The sequence below is a fragment of the Arachis ipaensis genome, chromosome B3 (assembly GCF_059453495.1).
Source record: "Arachis ipaensis isolate K30076 ecotype BB chromosome B3, ASM5945349v1, whole genome shotgun sequence".
NCBI classification, from domain to species: Eukaryota; Viridiplantae; Streptophyta; class Magnoliopsida; order Fabales; family Fabaceae; genus Arachis; species Arachis ipaensis.
In genome coordinates this window covers 131487854-131510840 of record NC_142438.1, presented here as the reverse complement: position 1 = coordinate 131510840, position 22987 = coordinate 131487854, and the positions used below count along the sequence as shown (strand labels likewise).

The 22987-nt window shown below is 30.9% G+C and overlaps 1 protein-coding gene across 1 annotated transcript; it reads right to left on the bottom strand.

Moving 5' to 3' along the window:
* Positions 1–15388: 15388 nt before the first annotated feature.
* Positions 15389–22746, bottom strand: LOC107631058 (dynamin-related protein 3A). The gene is made up of 20 exons (XM_016334376.3): positions 22199–22746; positions 21207–21489; positions 21094–21122; positions 20899–21000; positions 20617–20685; positions 20475–20534; positions 20199–20312; positions 20004–20052; positions 19791–19900; positions 19292–19384; positions 19022–19114; positions 18807–18944; positions 17981–18094; positions 17763–17864; positions 17591–17633; positions 17354–17508; positions 17097–17243; positions 16578–16630; positions 16373–16472; positions 15389–16063 (listed from the first exon to the last, which is right to left on the bottom strand). Exons 1-20 carry the CDS (start codon positions 22580–22582, stop codon positions 15839–15841), a joined length of 2463 nt encoding a protein of 820 aa, XP_016189862.1. The 5' UTR covers positions 22583–22746; the 3' UTR covers positions 15389–15838.
* Between the last annotated feature and the right edge of the window lie 241 nt (positions 22747–22987).

Below are 22987 nucleotides of genomic sequence, written 5' to 3'. Positions count from 1 at the left end.
AAGCCTTTACTAATCCAAAACTTAGTGAATTATCTGGAAGAGATATTTGGAATTACATAGGGTTTCATACTAAAGGAACTATAAGAGATTATATGACATCAATAGAAAACCAAATAATAGAAGAATTAGCAACAAAAACAACAGCTTATGATAAGATATTATATATAATGATGATTCTATATAAAGAATTTTTTGGAAAAAATATTATAGATCATAGACAAGAAGTCTATAATAAAGAATATCAAGAAGCAAAAAACCATTTAGCTAATATTCAGATATATGATCTATGTAATGTGGAGTCTTATATATGTGAATATAGAATACATTATTACAAATTAAAAGAAGAAGATAAAAATCATTATCTTAGTATGTATATAACAAAACTTCCATATCCTGCTAATGAATTTATAATGGGAAGATTTATAAGAGAAATAAATAGAGGGACAATTGAAAATAATTTTGGTGGAGCAACCTCTGCAATAAGAGAGGAAATAAAAGAACGTTGTATGCAAGAAGCAACTCAAAAAAGATTTACAAATATAATTAGAATTTGCTCTCAGGATAATGAAGAGATACCCCAAAAATATGGTCTTAGTAAAAATTTTCAAAGAAAAAAAAAATATCAATTTAGAAAAAGAAAATACTATCCAAACTGGAGAAAAAAAAAGGTATTTTAGAAAAAGAAATAACAATAAAAATAAAAGACAAAAAAATGACTATTGCCCCAATAAAAAAGAAAATTGTAAGTGTTGGTATTGCCAAGAAGAAGGACACTATGCAAATGAATGTCCAAAAAAGAAGGATAAAAAGGATCTTACTAAACAAATAGAAATTGCTAAATCTTGTTTCATGGAACCATTAGAAGAATCTGATGATAACTTAGACTATATTTTTGAATATGTCTCAGAAACAGACTCAGAGGCTGAGTAATAATGCCACATTTATTACTATAAAAATAACAGAAAAGTTTATAAATGCTTTCATAGATACTGGAGCAACACAATGCTTTGCTAGTACAAATATAAAACTTGATTGGAAAAAATTAAAGAAACCATTAAGAGTTAGAATAGCTGACAAATCAATATATAAAATTGACCAAAAAGCAGAGATGGCTGAAATTTTTATTCAAAATTATAGGTTCATTGTTCCATCTATATATATGTTAGATTTTGGAATGGATTTTATCATAGGAAATAACTTTTTAAAGCTATATCATCCATTCATTCAAGAATTAACATATATAGTTTTAAAAGCTCCACACGATTCTTCAATAAATCAAAAATCAAAACGTATAAAAATACCAACTACTACTATAGATAAGATCTTAAAATTTAAAATATTTTCTATATTAGAGACATGTTATTTAAATTTATACTTTCAGATAAATATTCCAAAAAATAATCTTGAAATAAGGATAGAAGAACTTTTGGATGAAATTTGTGCTGAAAATCCTTTAGATATTAAAAATACAAATAACGAATTAGTAAGCATTAAATTAAAAGATCCTACAAAAGAGATAAATGTTCCAAATAAAATTCCTTATTCCGCAAGAGATAGATAAGAGTTCTCATTAGAATGTAGAGATCTTTTGGAAAAAGGAATTATAAGATTAAGTAAAAGTCCTCATGCGGCTCCAGCCTTTTATGTCGAAAACAATAATAAAATTAAAAGGGGAAAACGAAGAATGGTTATTAACTATAAGAAGATGAATGAAGCAACTATTGGTGATGCTCATAAACTTCCAAGAAAAGATTCTATTTTAGAAAAAATCAAAGGAGCAACTTGGTTTTCATCTCTTGATGCAAAATCAGGATATTGGTAACTTCGTTTAGACGAAGAAACAAAGAAATTAACTGCTTTTACTTGCCCAACAAAAGAATCAACAAGTGTGTTGCTCTATGAATGGAATGTATTACCATTCGGATTAAAACAAGCCCCAGATATTTATCAAAGATTTATGGAAGAAAATCTAAAAGAGTTAAATGAATTTGTTTTAGTATAGATTGATGATATACTAATTTTTACAAAACAGGATAAAGAAGATCATCTTAAAAAATTATTAATAGTTTTAGAAAGATGTAAAGAAAAAGGATTAGTTCTTAGCAAAAAGAAAGCAAGAATAGCAAAACAAGAAATAGAGTTTCTTGGATTAATTCTATCCACTCAAGGAAAACTAAAACTTCAACCAAATGTTCTAGAAAAGGTAAATTTATTTCCTAATAAAATAGAAGATAGAAAATAATTACAAAGATTTTTAGGGTGTATAAATTATATTTTTGATCAAGGATTTCTAAAGAATATAACAGAATACACTAAAAACTTATTTCCAAAAATAAGTACTAAAAAAGAATGGAAATGGGATGAAAAAGATAGTATGCAAATTCAAAGAGTTAAAGAATTATGTGAAAAACTTCCAGAACTTTATATTCCAGAAGAAAACGACTACTTAATAGTAGAAACAGATGCTTCAGACATAACCTGGTCAGGATGTCTAAAAGCTAAGAAAGCTATAAAAAGTTTGGAACAAGAAAAAGAATCACTAGATTCTAAATATTCCCCAAAGGAATTACTTTGCAGGTATATTTCAGGGACTTTTACTCCAACAGAACAGAGATATACCACTCATGAAAAGAAAACTCTAGCAGCAATTAAATCTCTTAAGAAATAGAAAATTGATTTACTACCCAGAGAATTTACATTAAGGACAGATTCAAGTTACCTAACAGGTTTCATACGATATAATTTAAAAGTTGATTATAATCATGGACGATTGGTAAGATGACAATTATTTTTGTTACAATATCCAATAAAAAATGAATATATTAAGGGTGACAAAAATGTTATTGCAGATACATTAACAAGAGAATGGAGTTCGTCTACAACGCATTAGATCAAGAAATTCAAAAATATGAGCAAGAACTCGAAAAATGCAAGCATTGTCAGCAAATAAGGACACAGATCCAATCCCTCAAGAAGGCCATTGAAGCAATGAAATCAACACAACAAGCAAAACCATCAGAGTTCAGCCAGCTAAGCATGGTGGACAAATCAGGTGAAGAAAAAATTTCAGAAAATAAAACAATTGCTGAAATTATTAAAAAATCCACCCAAGATAAAAAATATTATGTAATTTATAATGGCCCCATGAAAGGAGTATATGATGCCTGGGAAAAAGCAGCACCATTCACACATCAATCAAGGATAATTCATAAAGGAGGATTTTTAACACTGGAAGAGGCAAATGAATCCTTCAGGGAATATGAAGCTCTTCATCCAGAGCAAACCCTAAAAAGAGCGGATAAAGCTCCAATTCAAACCCAGAGAACAAGGATAATAAGAAACATTCCTACAAAGGCTGAAATCAAGGAAAAGAAAAGGGTCTGTAGATCAAATCTCAGAGAAACCCTTAACATAGTCCTGAATTGGACTGAAGAAAAAAGGGTAATTTTGGGATATTATCCTATTGCCAAAGAACAGCTAACAAAGCTGGTTATATTTCCAGATGCTTCCCCATCTGATACCTATCAGTTTTTCCAGTATGGATTAATTGATATAATTTTAATTTTTAATGATCTAAAAATTATTAGTGAGTTTCCTGCAGGATTCGTTGATGCAGTAAAGAGATTTAAAAATATGATTGACAATATAAATCTAAGGGATATATCCCTAAAATTTACAAACAGTCAACCTATTTTTAATGAAGAAGAAGAATGCTTGGTTCCAGCACACCAAGTAATATTCATGTCCGTCTTTCCAGGAAATTTTCAGCCAATTGATCAGATTCAAGATTTAACAATTTACAGTCATGAAGGAAGGCTAGCCAGCACATTAGCAAGGGTCTTTGAAAGAACTCAAAAAATAACGAAGGAATCTCACACAAGGATTAATTATAAAAGTAGAAATACTCTGCTTGTGTCTAGTAAAAGAAATGAAATTGAAGAAAGAGAGATGAGACTCCTGGTGGACTTTGAATCAGCATTCTACAACCTATCTGGACTTTTAGAAAAACTCTCTGAAGGGATAAAGAGGAATCTCTGCTATTTGATAAAAGACAGAGAAGACCACAAATGCCAGCTATGTGCCTCAGAAATATATGAAGAAAGCAATAATGAAACGGAATCAACCCACATGATAAAAAAAGATGACAATGCATCTGAAGCCCACATGATAAAAGAAGAGGACAGTGCATCTGAAGCATCCCTCAATATTATTGTATAAATGACGTAAGTGCTTAGGTCATAAGGCACCAACAATGTAGCTGGTGCAAGATAATAAACAATGACGTAAGCAATGACGTCATAAGAAGGGTAAGGATGGGAATTGTCCATCAGACCCAACCATTATAAATAGATTGCTTAGGCAGTTGTAAGAGGTATCAGACAATAGAAAGCAGAAGGCTAAGAGTACTCATATGCTAGGAGAGCAAGGAGGAAGCTGCCGAGGCGATTCTATAGTCTGAGGAAGAATTCCCTTAGGAAAAAATAGTTCTAAACTCCCCTCTGGAGTTAGTATCTACAATCTCCCCTCTGGAGATAAAAACACCTTATGTAAAATATACTAAATAAAGGAAGTTTTTCTCCAGAAAGGTACATCTTCATCCTAGTCTTTCAATTATGAATTATTTAGAAAGTTTAGAATTAACAGAAGAATCTGATTATTATAGATTAACTGCTTTATTAGATAATGAAAAACAGGCTGTTCTAAAAACAGAATTAAATCTCAAATCAAATGAAAATTTTAATAAACAAAATCCTTTAAAAGAAGTTTTTAATAGAAAAAATATAATATACTATAGAAAAATTCAACTTGAAGCCCCTATAAAGATAAAATTCGCCAATGGAGAACTTGAAATAGCTTTGATAAATGATGAAGAATTGAGTAAACAGATTGAGAAAATTAAGGATCAACAAAAAAGATCTAAAATTGGATGGATTCATATTAGTACTATACAAGTCTTAATCAAATCTACATATATGAAAGGAATTAATTCTCCAATAAGCCTAGCAATCTATGACAAAAGAATTACTGATGACCCAATAGATCAAATAATTGGAATTGTTCATGGAAACTTGGCAAACGTAAATGTTAAATTCAATGCCCATCTTGGATACGCTATACCTTTATCAACTGAAAATCTTGGAAGATCTATAAGTTTGACTTATAAATTTCACAGAAAGAATCTAATGGAACAAGATGATGAACCATTTTCAATTACATATGCAATAAATTATACTTTAACAAATAGCCATCATAGTATAATATTTAAAAACAGAGAAAAAATTTATGTCGATGAATTATTTCAGAAAATTATAAAAACAGAAATACCAAAATATAAAGCTATTGAAAACCCAGTTCTATTATTAAAAGAACCATCATAAAAATTAGTTTCATCGAATTTTCAAATAAGAGAATCTAAAATTAATAGCCCTTTAAGTTTATCTAAGTTGAAGATTAAAGAAGAAAATTCTGAAATAAACGAATTAACAAAAAAGGTCGAAAAATTAAATGAAACCCTAAACACTAAATTATGACAATAAATAAAGAAGAAATATATGTAACTTATCAAGACAAGAAACAAGAGCTCTTTGAAAGAGAAAATCGTTTGGATTATTTACAGCTTTCTGAAATAAATCAAAGATCATTTGAAGCTCTAAAAATAATTTATGACAAGTTGAAAAGAGAAGTTGAAGAACTAGAAAAATTAATAGAATCTCTAGAAAATAGTGATGAATCGATGATAGAGTTTGCAGAAATTCTAAAATAAATAATGAAGCATAAAAAGGTTAAAAAATCAAAAAATAAAATAAAAAGAAAAAGGGCGGAAAAATTAAAAAGTAAAATAAAGGAGTATAAAAGGGAATTAAATAATCTTCAGATCGAAATTGATGACCTTATAATAAAAAGGATAGAAATAAGAATAAATATAAACAAGTTGGAATTAAACTTAAAAAATTTATAAATGCCTAGAAAATCATATTATGACTTAAAAGAATTAAAGCTGTTGAAAGAAAAAATGGAGAATGAAGTTGAAAAATTAAAAAGATATTTAGAAACAACAGAAAGTGTAGAAATAAAAGAAGTTTTTGAGGATTTGAGAAATTATATTAAAGAAAAAGACAAACAGATAAAAGATTTTATATATAATAATCCATGCAAAAAAGAATATTATAAACTAAAACAATATTGAAAAACTATAAAAATGAAATCAAAATTATAAATATACATCAAGGACTAATAATAAATAATCATACAAGAGAAATAGTAGAAATGGTCAATACTTTAGATTATAAATTTGTAAATTATTTTTATCAAAATCCTTTAAATAAAGCACCACCAATTGAATCTATACAAATTATAAACTTATTTGAAGTAAAATATGAAGAGTTAATAGAAATTTCGAAAAAGAAATTAAAAGAAAAATTGACTTTAAAAAATTGGTATCAGAGCCAAGTTAACGATTAAAGGTAACACTTTCTCTTTAAGCAACACTTTTAGTGATACGCTTTTAAATCAATAACAACCACAAAATAAAAAACGTCTTTACAAAAAGATGAAAATGGCATCTTTATCGTAACATCCCCAAATAATTTAGCCTTAATATAGATATGTTGTACATATATTATAGCGCGGTGGTTTTAGGTATAGATTCATCATGTATGCGTGTTTAAGATCCATGTGTTATGGATCTTGATTTTATACGCGACATGATGATATGGAGTACTAGTGGGACACATCTCAGACGATATGTTTTTAGTTAGTTTGTACTTTTGATTTATCGAATATATTAATTTATTAGGTAAAATGTATTTTTTGTCCTTAAACGCAAAAGTTTTAAAAATATTTTTAAGTTTTATTTTATTTCAATTTTGTCCCAAAAATTTTTAATTTGCATCAAATATACACTCGACGCTAAATTTTCAAAAAATTTAAAACCAATTTAACAATAATGTATGAAAATTATACTTGATTTGTTTGTATTGAAGGTTGTTCTTATGAAATTGTTGTTGAATTGGTCTTAAATTTTTTAGAAAATTAGCCGTTAGAGGTATATTTAGGGATGGTAAACGGGCCTAAACCCGTCGGGCTGGCCCGCGTAATCCGCCAAAAAAGATGGGCCGGGCTAGAAAATTGGGACCGCCAAATAGCAAAAGCCCGCCTAACTCGCACCGCTTAAACCACGGGCTTTGGCGGGGCGGGGTGGGCTTTCCCGCCGGGCTTAGTGTTTTTTTAGTGAGGGAGTATTTTTACATTCTTTTTGCCAAAACCTAACTTACAAGAGTATGAAGATAAAAATTGAGTGGTTTGGATTATGTTTATGTTACTTTGGAGACAATATTTATAATTATGTTTTGAATTATGTTTATTTTGTTTTGGAGAGAATATTTATACTTATGTTTTGGATAAAAACTTGGTTTATAATTATGTTTATTAGATATTTATAATTAAAAATATTTTAATATTTATGAATATAAAAAATATAATTTTTTTTACCTTTAAAAATTATAAATTTATTAATATGATTGTGAAATTAAATATATTATTTAGTAGTTAATAGTAAAAAAAAAAAAGAGGAGCTTTGGCGAGCTTAGTCCGCCAGCCTGTAGTTAGGCGGGGCGGGGTGGGATTCTAGGACCGCCTCACTAGGTGGGGCGGGGCGGGCTTCCCCGCTTGCCACCGCTAGGTATATTTGATGCAAATCGAAAATTTTTGGGACAAAATTGAAATAAAATAAAACTTATGGGTATTTTTGAAACTTTTTTCAAACTTCAGAGACAAAAAATATACTTTAACCTAATTTATTTTGGTGGATAAAAAAAGAGTTAAGTACGATTTTGGTCCCTAACATAGAGGTCGAAAATTTATTTCATCCCTGACCTTTTTTTCGCAACAAAATGATTTCAAAAGTTTCAGTTTGTTTTAAAATCGTCATTTCCTTTCCTTTCTTCTTTCCTTTCCTTCCCCTTCTTCTTCCCGAATCCCCCCTCTCCCTTCCCGTTTTTCCTTTCCCCTTTTTTCTTTACACGTTTTCTTTCTTAACTTTTTAAAAAATTTTTTATTAAGGATAATTTGATAATAAAAATAAAAAATTTGATAAAAAATGACGATTTTAAAACAAACTGAAACCTTCGGGATCATTTTATTGCAAAAAAAAGGCTAAAGACAAAATAAATTTTCGACCTCTACGTTAGGGACCAAAATCATACTTAACCCATAAAAAAAACTATAATAATAGCAAAAAATATCACATTTACATCAAAATTATGGACAAAAGATCTCTCACTTTTTAATATATATATATATATATATATAATCAATTTATAATTATTAATTATCAATATAAATTTGAAACATTAATTAGAAATAATAATTCACATATGAATATATATTAAGTGATCACATGCAATGCTACTCTTTTAAAAAATTAGATATAATCTTCGTTATATTCACTCAACTTCCTTTTGCATTAAATTTTTTTTCCAAAATATCAAGGTTGTCACCGAAAGAAAAAATTTATCGTACATTCCCTTACCTTATTATTGGAGGATTATATTAATCATGGAACATTGGATACTAAAGATTTATCTATATCAATAATCCAAAAGAATTTAGAAATTATAAAATTAAAAACACAATCAGAGGTACATTTTCTTAAATTTACGTATCTCTTTATTTTAAGTTTTAAAAATGCAATTTACACATTAAAATTAATTATTAAAATTAATCATAATAAATATATTTATATATAAATACATATATATTTTAATTTATTTTTAATATATATTGTATATCGATAATTAATTTTAGTGACTGATTTTAGTGTGCATTTAGCGTCATTGTTTTAATTTTAATAAACAACTCACCTCTAACTAACCTTAGGTTATACTATGATCTTCCCATCTAAATGATTACTTGAAAATGTCCTTTTCGACTTCAACTTATCCCATCCAATTTTTATATTTTATTGGAATATTTGATGTCCAAGGATTCTTACCGGAACATTTTAAATGCGTTTATTTGTACTAGTGTGTCATGTACCAAATTGTTTTAAGGTTTTGTTTTTATGGCTTATTATCTTATGACAGTAGTGAAATTCTCTTGAGCCTATTATAGTTCAATTATCGAATTAAAAACAGTTTTTGATAGTTTTCTAATTAACATAGGTTAAACAATACGATAATAACTATGACGGTGACAGATATAAAAAAAAAAAAAATTTAGAAAATCAGCAATTTTATTAAAATTTGACTAATATTTAATCATTAAAAAAATAAATAATTTCACACCATTAAATATAATCTCACACTATCAAAAATACTAATAATAACTAATTAATAGCTATAAATTACAAAATTAATTGTCCTTAACGGTCCTCCTAAAAAAATATAGATGATAGGAACGATTATAAACACAACAATTTTTTTTTTATTATTATCTTGATGTTGGGGAGCCAAACTAAATAAATAATGAAGAAATATACACATAAGTATAACTATAAATTATATGCGAGGATCATCCGTATGAATATTGAATACTATTAATGATTATTGCCTTAAATTAGGCTTTGGGCTATTCCGATTTCTAACTTCATTTCATGTATGCTGCGTGCTTTTCCATTATTGGATGAGTTGTCATCAAATGTTTATTTTGTCACATATTTAGCCAGAAAAAAAGAAAAAGCATGGTGTGGTTCTCCCAATGGATCGGTTGGCAAAGTCAGCAATGATCAGAGACTCGTACCTTATAATAACGCGACTTTGATTATTGTTATCAACAACTTCTTTTAGTGGATAATTACATAGATTCCTTAATTTAATGTAAATTTATGTTTCTGTCTTTGATTATAATAACGCGACTTTGACTATTGCTGCTATCAACAACTTTTTTTTAGTGGACAATTACATAGTGTCTTTAATTTAATGTAAATCTATGTCTCTGTCTTTGATTATAATAACGCGACTTTGACTATTGTTGCTATCAACTTCTTTTTTTTAGTGGACATAATTACATAGATTCTTTAATTTAATGTAAATCTATGTCTCTGAACAATGAGAACATGAGATGCTCTCTATATAAGTATATATAGACTTTCAAAATTTAATTATAATCGTATATTCTATAAAAAAAATGAAAGGGAACCAGCGGAAGCAGAGATCAATTGGACAAAATAAATAAAATAAAGGAGAATCATGGAATGACGAAGAAAAGCATTAGTGTATGTTGGAGGCCGATAAACATGCATGTTATCAATTATATACATTTATGGTTTATTTTTTTATATTATTAATAAAAAAGTTTTTAAACAGTTAGTTAGTCATCTATTATCACATTTAAAATGTTTAATTTTTGGAACAGATAATGTAATGAGATTATTTTTATAATTAACGGTTCACCTACCAGGATATATTAAATTAGAATCTCGCTATTCGGAGTGTGTATGGACCGACCCGATCCCGAATAATTTAGAGGTTATTTTAGTGTGATTTCACTGGGTCTATGGCCGGATAAGAGTCTCAAAAATAGACCCGGTCATTATTTTGGGTTGGGTCCGGACCATGGCTCGGGTCACCCGAGTTTGGCCCGGTGGTCCGGTCATTATACACAATTAATATTTTGTGTTATTAGTGATGGATGATGGCTATTCTTATGTGAAATTTAAGTATTGTAAACCTTAATATTTTGTATTATTAGTTATTATAAGACTATAAGTTAATATTTTATGTTTAAAATGCATAAGATTTTAGACTAATGCATAATATTGTGTTATTTGTATTGATTTAAATATTTGGTGTTATTAGACAATATTAGTATTGATTATGGTTATGCTTTAATTTTAGAGAAGAGTTGGTTCTTGTTATATTTTTCTAAGTGAATTTTACCATGTCAAATAATGGTTGGAGTCTTAGAAATTTGGATATTTTCACATGTTAGCTTATAAGAAGGTATCAAGGTAATGTAATGTTAACGACCCAGTTTTCACCCGATATAATCGTGGCCCGAAAGTGTATAGGTTTCATCGGGTCTAGGGTCGGGTTCGAGTCTAATAAATATTCTCGGTATATATTTCGGGTCGGGTATGAGTCACATCAAACCCGGTTTCACTCGGCCCATGCACACCCCTACCTACTAGGGAGGGAGCCAATAAAATATTTGTACAATATGTACAATGGGCTATTTATTTGGCCCAATATGAGTTAAAAAATAAACAACTAGGATAAAATACTACTAATTTCTCAAACACAATATACTCATATCCAGAATAACCAGAGTACCAGAGATAATAAACATCTGTTATCCTACTGATCGAACATTTTTAAACCCCATTATACACATTGTACAGATATTCTATTGGTCCTATATTTTCTCATTAATTAATTAACCATTATTTTGGTTATATCTCAAGGTAGATCTTCTTATCTTTAATTTTCCCAACATCAACTACCATAAAGCTAAGAAATGTGAGAATAAGTAGTTTGCATCTGATGGTCTTATTTTAGTGATAAATAAAAAGTACGGTATACATTAGAGTATGATAATAATTATGATAAAATAAATGCAACATATGTGTTGGAAACTTGGAATAGTATATTTCTTATTTTCTTCAAAGAAAACAAAAGAATGGGCTTAACATGAATTAAAAAAACAAAGTGCTACATAGGTAGGCAAATATATAAGATAACAAGATCCTTTGTGAAAGGAGAGCACCACAAAATAAAGAAAGACAATCGCGTAAGGAAAAACGTTGATTGAGTGTATATATGTCTCTCCGCACAAAGAAGACACAATAACATAAGAGAAATCTGATCCTAAACAATCAGAATTCACAAAGTAGAGTGCATAGTCCACAAAGAAACAATAATTAAAGGAAAACAAATCAACCACTTCCAAATCACTACGCATTAGAGAGAAAAGGAAGAGGAAAAAAAAGGCCTCTTTCTAATAAGGCTATTTGACCTAACTGAGCCTTACTTTGATTCATGTGTGTATGTATATAGACAAAAATTTCGTAATGGTTCAGTTTGATGGGCGCTTTAATTTCCGCTGAGTAGTAAAATGCACGTAATTTATGATCTCGCTGTGTAGTCCAATATAATTTAAGACCAATGCTATATAATCGTAAATATTATTATTTTTAGTTAACACTTAATAAGTAATAATTTGTATTCATGTTTATAAGAGTTTTATAAAAAAGTTATATAATTTATATTTATATTTATTAAAACTAAAATTTATACACATTAATCAATATAATTTATATTTATATTTTTTAAAATTTATACACATTAATTAATGTATTTTATACTAAGAATTTTTCATCATTTAAAGGAGCAAGAGAAAACCACGAGAAATGGAGATAGAAAGAAAAGGGTTTTTTATTCGTTTGAGGCTTTCATAATGTATGGGCAAAGTGCTATCAATAATTTAGTGTAAAAAGGAAGTGCTCTCCTCTTCCTCCAAAAGAAGCATATAGGTTTGTCCACAAATTGCCGAGACATAGTATGGGAAGGAAGGAAAAATTGCCAAGTTTGGTAAATTAACCCAATCAAAGTTGTAACGGTGGCAAAACTTTATGATCATAAAAGGCATGCATCAATCATTTTTGGCTTCATATAAGATTGCAAATCAGGAACTCTTGAATTTTTTTTCCATCGTTAAAATAAAATAGAATTTAATTAGAATACATTATCAATCATATCTCAAGGTAAATATTTGCAATGATATCCTCGCCAAAGTTGGCCAACAACAAAATGAAGATTCAAAACTTATTACACATTGTAGGTGAGTCCAATCAAATATTTCTTTTTCTTGTGTTTTTTCTTTCTTTTTTTTAACTAAAATTTTTTATAATTAATCCTGAAGTCGTTGGACTAACTTGCAAAGACGAATCCAGAAATTTGATAAAAAAAAATTGAAAATTAAAATATTATATAATTAAATATAATATTATATATTTAGTAATATATACTCATGCTTAATGTTTTTTAATTAAAAAATACTAATAAATGCTCGTTATATAAAAAAGTTATCTCAGTTCTTATTATAATTTTTTTATTTTGAATTTGATAAAATATAAAAATTATTTATTTTTTTAATTAGTTTATTTTGTTGAGTATTGTTTACCTAAAAGTGGGTTGTTTTTTGGACTTAACATGCTAAGTTCCTTTGGGGCAGCGTTCAACGTCTCTTGGTGCCGCTGTTTTAAATTTTTTGTGAGGAGATGGAGAAGGTATCCGCAAGGAATTTCGATACTTAAATTAGTAAGAGTTTTAAGCAAGTTTTTAGTGGGAGTGGATCCTCTCCAGTGGAAACAAAATAATTGGATGGTGTCCAGTGTTTAATCTCACCCTTCATTGTTCTCTCTCTCCTATTTATTTTTTATCCCACTTATAGAATTAAAGGTGAGAGATCACACTTTATTCTCTTAAGTGTTAAAAAAAATAGAGAGAATCCATTTCCGTTTTTAGTAGGTTGGGTTCTCCATATATCTAAGAGTGTTTGTTTATTTATAGTAGAAAAGATAATTATCTTTTGAGAGTAGTTCCACCTTTAACAGTGGATAACTGTTCCTTTTTTTCTAGAAAAGTTATTGAGATTTCTCTTCTAAATAAATGAGAGATATCTTAGAAATTAATTACCTATCAAAATAAGTAGAGATGAGCTGCCGTCGTCGCGCCCGACTTCTATGAAGTCGGATAGGTATAGTAGTAGTTGAATTTACTGAGTGTGCCTCTATTCATTTAGGCCTGTCTATATTTTTTGAGATAGAATATAAACAAATATTATTATGACTGTACGCTATATTTTTATACTTCAAATCATAAAATAACATGCTACAAAATAATATAAATAAGTTATTCTAATAACTTTGTTATATGTATTTAAAATATATTAATAATAAAATATATAAAATATAATATTTTAATAAATTTACTTAATATATTATAATTTTATTATCATAAATAAATAAATAAATTTTAAAATAATTTACTTTTATGCATGTACTATAATATATAAAGATTTTTCTAACATCTAATTAGATGTTGATAATATTAAAGTATTTTTATATGATAATAGATGTGAGAATTAAGAGAAAAAATATTTAAAAAAAAGTGTAAATATTTAAAGATTTAAAAATTTATTTAATCGAAAAGTAATTGAAAATAATATTTTTTTAATCTAAGGATTGTTACTTGTTTTTGAATTTAATAATTTAATTATTTATATAAGATAATTATTTATTCTATTTTTTAAATAAAAAATAAAATTATATAATATATAATAACTTTATATAATTAAAATTGTGAACTTCTGTTAAAAAAAAATTAGGAGGGCCAAGGCCCTATGCTCTTGGATCCGATCTTGCTAAACTTAGTTGAGGCCTCAGTTGGTAGAAAAAAACTCGCAACTCCTTGGGATTATTCTGCACTTGAAAGAAGAAGTAGAAAAAGAAATAAATATAGTGATAATTTGATTCTTCATTGTCGTAGTAAATAGTAGAATAGAGAAAATCGAATTTGTTTCTTCGTCTTTACAAGAAATATGAGAAATTCACTATTTAATTAATTAAAATAAGTAGATTAGATTGATGGGCGAACGAGGGAAATTGAACTCGCGCATGGTGGATTCACAATCCACGGCCTTGATCCACTTAGCTACATCCGGCCGAAAGAAAAACTTTTCTAGACTACTTTTTTTCAAAATGACTTGGTCATGTCACGGATATATTTATACCATCCCATTTTTTTTTCTTTCTTTAGCTGTTGAGTTTATTTTAGGGGTGTGCATCGTCCTAAGATTGTTTCATTATAGTTTTTTTCTGTTTTGCATTTTGGGGCCCGTTGTCTATAAAAACAAATCAATATGTTATATTTCTTTCACCTACTGTTTAAAAAGTTATTCAAAATCTTATGTGATTAACAGACAGTATAAATTAGTTTTATAACAGTAATCAGTGAAAAATTGACATGTCATTTATCAACTAGTTTTTATAATTAAAAAAATAATCTAAAAATAGATTATATGACATTATAAATTTATGTCAAATAGTTTTTTTTATCTAACAATAACTTTTTCAGCTAAATACATTCCCTGTATGCAGCAACTAGTTATTGTCTCTTGAGTTTTACATGCATTTATATTGCACTGCACTTACTTTTCTTATTGACGAAAATAGAAGTTATTCATAAGAGATGAATCCCAGAATAAATCACTAATGATAGTCAACATGAGACTCTCTCAAAAGGGAAAAAAAAAAACGAAAAAAGAAAAAAAGAAGAAGAAAATATTCTAAATCTGAGAGAAGATTACTCCTAAAACAATAACAGTAGTCTTAAAAGTTTTAAAAACAGAAGTTACAGCAAAAGAGGATTAAAATAGTCTGAATTTGCAAGCCGTCTAACAGTTAATATTTCTGCTATATATATTGTACCGAACAACATCCATACATACTCTAAAGGACACTATGAACAATTTCTGACTATTTAACAAAAAGGATAATGGTATTATTAATATACATTATCATGGATGTTTAATGAAAACGATAGTGGAAACTGTGCAAGGTCATATACGCTCCCCTTATTCTTTGCAGGAGCCTGGAACATTGGAAAAAAGGAAAACTCTAATGTAAAAATGAGCAGTGACCAACATTCAATAACCATTTTATTCAGAAACGGTAATTGAATGTAAGTCTAGCTTCGGCAGTCAAGGGTTCCAAAACCCAAAAAATTGCCACAGCTTAAACAAATGAAAAAATAAAAATGGCTCAAGTCAAATTCCTTTGAGATACTACCTACAAGGGCTTCAGCTAGCTTCATACGTCACACATGCGGGAGGGAAAAACTTACATATATGCTCCCCAACTTCCATTTGAATCTAAACTTGATCTAAGTTCCCCAGAATGTGAAGATTTCTTAAACTTCTGGTTATTGGTTGAAGCTGAATAGTAATCTCCCGAACTATACATTGATGAAGTTGGCAGTCCATGAATTTTAGGCATGCCAGCTGATTCAGCCAAACTGTATCCTCTTTCTACTGTTTCGGCTTCAAGTGGTAGTTCGTCCAAGTCCTGCCAATAGAAAGTACAGTCATCAGACAACAGAAAACCATGGCCAACGATTAAGGGGAAATCAAGGCTAGCCATTATTATGGCCTAGAATATAAAGTGAAACAACATTCAACAACTTGAATCAACGAGAACCAAACTAATTTTATGAAACAATATATGAACCCAGTATGGATGCGAAGTTCATGTTTACACCAAAGAACATGAACACCTTCACAGAAATCAAAGAGACCAACCATTAGAGAGAATCAAATATGTTGTAAAACAGCACACAAACAGACCAACGCTGACCAAATTATGAAAATCACCCACCCTAAAAGCCTGTTGAAAGGCACGGAGAAGCTCTTGGCATCGTTTTCTTTTCTTGGCAATCTCCTCAGGTTCTTGCAACATCTCTTCAAACAGATCCTCTCTGGTACGTATGTAACACGCCAAACACAATCAGCATACAAGAGACAATTTTTAGATGGACACCAGAATCAATCTGAGTTAGCAGGACAAAATCACCATCAGTTACCTGTACAGCTTTTGAATGAACACATTGTGTAGCTCTCTCTTGGTATTATTTACCTAATCAACATTATGTTATGTTACTTCATACACTTCAAAAGAACTAGCAAATAGAATCTCATAGGATGCTATGAAAGTCCATAGGCTCCTGGCCCAAAATAATTCCACACAAATGATATACTGATATCAACAAGAGATGTTACAAGAATTACAACATTTATAGCCATGCTAAAGACAAGGCTGCCTACAAGCAGTAAGCTTTAGGAGAAATCATCTAATGGGTTTTAAATTTAAAACCTTCTATCAAATATCACCAACTTTGATAGGAGAGAGATGCCTTAACGTGGTATGCTTGTGCACTGGGCTGTCCCATTTTATTAGGAAAATTGGGAATATGTATAATTTTGTATTTGTGTACTAACATCCTTTTCTATTAGAAAGCAGATCACAAATTTCTCACATTTTTATTCCAACATCTAATTTGAAAACAAAATTTTGCAAACATTGAAATAAAAATATGAAGTACCAAGAAGTGCATAATTGCTTTAGGAACAAGATCCTCGACATTTTTCCTGACAATGTCATAGTATGATGTCAAAAGCAACTTTGTTACTGTGATTTCCATAGCTTCTGTCTCCGAACTGCTCTCAGATGGCCTCAAGACAGGAGGGGGCTACAGAAACCAAAGCACATTGAGAATAAACAAAATATGTGTGCCTGTGTGTGTCTGCATGGAAGGTATTGATATAGCTAAAGATGATATGCCAATACATATCTGCATACCTCTCTCAATTGAATGATGGAGAATGATAGCTCCATACCATGAACTGGTTCAATATGTTGCTTACTAGCTGTATTCTCCTTCACAACTGGACGATTGTCACCATCACCAAACACGAATGGGAGCCTCCAACCCAATCCACCACCACTAGCGTTTCCTGGAGATAAAAAGCCTCAAGCATAAAAAAATTTAACACGTCTACTAGACAAATTCAACCATCAAATAGAAAAACGAATTACCGGAAGGTATCACTTTTTCAACATCTGAATGAACACGGTTGCCCTGTGTTTTATCAAAGATGTTCCAGAACAAGAAACTAATTTAGCATACCTTGGTTTCTAACTAAAGAAACACATACATATCTTGGTTTAGGGTTTAGGTACATATATATAACAGGATAAAGTTACACACCGGATCAATCACAACTCCATTAGGTTGTCGTGGAAGAGGAAGCATACCTCGTGACTTCCCATTTCTTTCGGATGCTGGTCCCTTATCAGAGTCCAGAGCATCCTATTGAAAATTAATAGGAAAATTTTAGAACAAGGAAAAGAGCATAAATTTTTGTTCACAGCTAGCATGAAAAGCATGTAGCATAACTGGATAAGAGTCCATAATAAGAATTATACCTTCACTTGAGCAACTGACAGAGAAACTCTAGAATTCTTCATCTGTTGCGCTGCAAGTTCTAATGCCTTGCTTCCACCAATAAAATTTGGGTGGGAAGTGTTTATGTAATCCATCTGTATATTCAAGTAGTTGGAACATGGACTAAGACATGATGAACATGGAATAAGAAGTATTCACTCATGGGGCATGGAGTGTTAAATTGTTCTTGTAAGTTCCAGAACATAATCAATATTCATTCTTAGAATTTTCAAGCAAAAGAATACAAATCATCAATACTTTGAGATGGCACACCAAGCCATGACTGACCAAGCAAGCAAGCAAAGGGTAAAACTCATTCCAATAGAGATGAAATTTATGAATCCCATCAATTTAAAATCTTAAGTGAGACATATCTGAATAAATGAAGGCTTCACTTTACACCCAAACTACTTCATTAAGAATTAATTAATAAATGACTCATTCTGTTCAGCAAATATCGAGGATTATGGAAAACAGGAACTGTTTTCAACAAAAATCAGAGATACATGAAATAACCAAAGTTGAAATTTAGAAGTACATCAACAGTGAAACTACTATAATTTCCATTCCAACATTTGCCTTCAATATCAATTATGACATAAATCACTTTTAGTCGGGTATATTTAAGTTATGGCATGAATAACGCAAAGGTTATGATTTATGACATCAGCAATCAAGGATGATGACATAGTGAAATCATATCTAAAATGGATTGCATAACTGAATTTGAGCATCTACTATTTTTAATTGCAATAGAAGGTAGAGATAGTATGCATTTATCCATCATAGTTAAATATCTTGGCGAACCTCCATTTCTATCAGATGTGCAATCATTGTCTCTGAGGGAGCAAGTCCTTCTCTTAAGAAGTTCCCAATAACTTCATCAATGCGCTTTCTCAGGAAAGGAAACCGCTGCAGTTCAGTGACCATACAGCGGTGGCTGATCTGGAGAAATAATTTTAATTTGGTGCATGCTTGTAAGATAGTAATGAGAGAGAGACAATGGCAAACATCAAACATACCTTCATTAATTCATCATATATAAACCTGGCACACTGAAGGCCTGGATCCAATAGACGAGATATTTGCCTTTTTATGAGGACTTCAAATGGGACCTAATTAGTTGAATATAATTGATAAGTATGTTCTCAAAATTGAAGGAAAGAAAAAATTATAGGATAGAAATGTAGTCTCAACTAAACAAATGCGAAACAAGAATCAATAAAAATCAGCTTTAACTCCGGAAATTTTGAAGATTAACATCAATAAAATAACAGAGTTTAAAGACCTACTTCTGGAACAAACAATGCCGATCTAGGTCCAGTTGCATTGTGTATGGCAGTACGAATATCATCATCCGACAGATCTTCACATGGATCCACCTCCTGCAGGATAACACAAAGTCACATAACATAATAGGACTGAGCAACTAGCTCTCAAGATATAATTTCTCAAGGATCAAAGGCCACATGAGGCTGTCACCCCTGATGTGTGTGTTATGTGTGGAGCAAAGAAGTTGAACAATTTATGGACACTACTAGACATTATTAACTACAAGTTTTCACACTTAATTTTAAAGCTAGATAGATGGAAAATAGTATCTAGATAAATACAAACATTTTTATAATAACTAACTAACTTCAGAATTCTGTTTTTAAGTTAATTTCATACTAATTTGTCACGCGGTGCCATAAAACTTAGAAATATCCATATCCTCGTCTTTGTGTCACTTTATACCTATATCTCATTTCCTATTAGAGCTTTATGCCATATGTAAATACCAGATTATACCTCTAAACTATTCACAAAGATGGATTGGAAAATATAGTGAATCCTTGCCCCACCAGATAGCTCGGAAGTGGACATCTCTTCGTTCTTCCCGTCCACCATGGAGGAAAATGCTGTTTTCAACAAGGAAACAAAATATTGATAAGATTGAAGGAGCTAAGAAATGTGAAGGTTGAAGAAAGGATAAAAAGTCAAACAGTAGAGATAATTAGGTACCGTCACAATATTTTGAAAGGATGTTCAGGAGAAGAGCACCCTGACCAGCCTATTGGAGATAAAGAAATACAAGATAACATAAGATAAATTTCCCAGTGAAAGAAGAAAGCATGTTGCTTTTATTTACAAGGACTTTATACAGTATATTTAAGAAGTCATAGGAACACTTCTGTAATTTTGTATATTGACACATGCCTTGGACTCTGTGAGATCTCCATAGCTTGCATGCTCTTTGGCAAGTGCAACCAACGAAGTGCTTATACGAGCTCTCAGACCTGGTAAAACAGTCTTTATATGCTGTGCAAGAATCTGCAGAGATATGTAAAGAGAAAATATAACAAGTTTAAGTCCAGAAATCACAATCTTATAAGAATTTATGGTTTGGTCTTGCAGGATCGGTCTTTCAGTAAGAAGATAGACACAAATAAATAACAAAGCTGATTTGTGCTTTCAAGGTTGCAGATATTCTACCTGGTTCAATTTCTTTGCCAATTGAGGAATTCCACAGCTGTCTGCTAGACCACTGTATACCTACAAACAGAATAAGAAAAATAAGTGACTGAAGAAACAACAGCATCAACAACAACAATAATAATAAGTGGTGCATCCTTACAGGACGACTGCGGAAAAACTTCTCTTCAGCAACAAGAGCATCCTTTATACTTCGATTCAAGAGAATATCCTGGTTTGATGAGAGAACATAGACAACTAGATTTCAGCAAGACCAGCATGCTAATCAAGGAATTTACTAGGGCCTTCTTTTTTTCTCTAAGGAAGATCAATGCTCGTGTGCACAAGTGTATTTAGTCACTTATTTGAACAGTTAGAATATATGCACGGGACAAATGTACCAAAATCAAACACTCTCTTCACCATAGTATGATTGTGTCATTACCTCCTGACAACGATTTACAACACCCACATAACCAAGTCGAAGAGGAACAACTTTTCCTAGTAACAGATTCCGGGCATCAGTACCCCTGTCCATGATATCTAACTGCAGGACAGGCCATACGAGCGCCTAAGCTTGTTAGAACTTGGAAATAACATTATATATTTCACAAATGTATGTTGGAAGAGTATACTGGACCTTTGTGATTACACCAATCGTTCTATTTCCTGCAACAGAACAACAAACAGTTTAAAGCAATCACAGAGATGTGAAAAGAATAGAGCTTAAGGCATTAGGAAGCAAAAGCACACCATCTGGATCAGCAATTCCTGCCATCTGAAGAGCATCTGAATTAGCCAAATCCGAATTAGCTGGTGTGACAGCTAGAATGAGACAGGAGGGAACTTTGATATATGACATGATCATTGTTCTGATTCGGGCTTCGATATCAGATGGCTGGTCACCAACAGGAACCTTTGTTATGCCTGGAAGATCAACAAGTGTGATATCCAAAACATTTGGAGAAAAAATCTTTAGACGAATCTGCTTATCTGAGACTCCTTTATTATCTCCTGCTTCTTTATCGGTTTCAGCCTATAGATAATAATAATATAAAACAAAGTTAATCAAGGAAAATATACAAGTTAAAAGAAGCAGCAAAGAAAAGACACTTAATGGACATTTATCGCACAGTCAATACCTTACCAATCCATCAAGAGTAATGCACACTAGACAATAATTAGTTTATCATGGCATAAGAAATTCAAAAGTTGATAAACGGAAATACACAAGTTAAAAGAAGCTGTAAAGGAAAGACAATTAATCAACAGAAAGCGCATCATCTGTGCCTCATCAATCCATCAAGAGCATTACACAGTAGAGAACATCCAAAATCACAGGCATTCCAAATTCAGCTGTTTCTATTTCACGAGCTTAAACCCGGTTAAAAAGAGCAGCTAGAGAAAGTAACAAACCTTCAAGCAAAGACAGCAATAAGCCGCCAAAAGTACCGATATCATAGTAACTAACAGTGATCATCCACCAAACATCACATTCAAAACCCACACACACTCATTTTCCTCTAGTTTGAAACTGTGCATTCACTCAACCATTTGTTTGCTCCATTTCATTGTTTATAAACCCAGAAAACTACAGAACATCATCATCATTAATTCATTACAACTTCATCTCATAATCACAGATTCAAAATTCAGCAAGAAATAGAAAACATAGAATAAAATAAATTTTAAACAAGAAAGAAAGATTCATTCCAACTCAAAGATAATGATGAAAATGAAAATACCTGAATCTCCCTGCGAATCTGTGAGAAATCATGGAACCTCCTGCCAGGAAGGTGGAGAAACTCTCCAAACTCCTCTTCGGTGCCGTCGGGATGGCGTTTGGTCTGGACAAGCTGAAGAACGAGGGGCCGCCGGGTGCAGATGTCGTTGCCGCGGGGAAGGAAGTCGCGTCCGACCAACGCCTCTAGAACGCTCGACTTACCGCTGCTTTGGCTCCCTACCACCGCCACCTGCGGCAGCTCGATGGTGTTCTGTATCCCAACGCGCGAGAAAATATCCTGCAGCCTGTTCACCAGAGATATCACCGACGAGCCAAGCGGAGCCGGTGATGACGAGGAGGACGACGACGGAGGAGAAAAGGGAACACCGTGATGGTCTTCGGCCATGATAGGAGGATGATGATCGAAAGCAAAGGGTTAGGATTTCCGAGAGAACGGAATGGTGGTTGTTGTAGAGTGAGTTCTGAGCTGTGAGGGGGTTTTTTGAATGATACGAGTTTGATTTCAGAGGAAATTTCTTGCACACGAGGTAAGAAATGCGTGCAGTGAACGTTTTTTTTTTTTTAATTTTCTTTTTCTTGCATTTTATTTTATTTTTTTAGAAGACACATCTATTTTATTTTATTTTTACAATTATTTTTAGATATTTAAATTTTATTTTATATTATCACATAAGAATTTTTTTTAGATGGTATAATCTTTTATTTTTGTATTATGTCATAAAATTTTTATTATATTTTCATCTCTTCGTAATAATTCATCTTTATATAATATCATATGATGTTTTTTAAT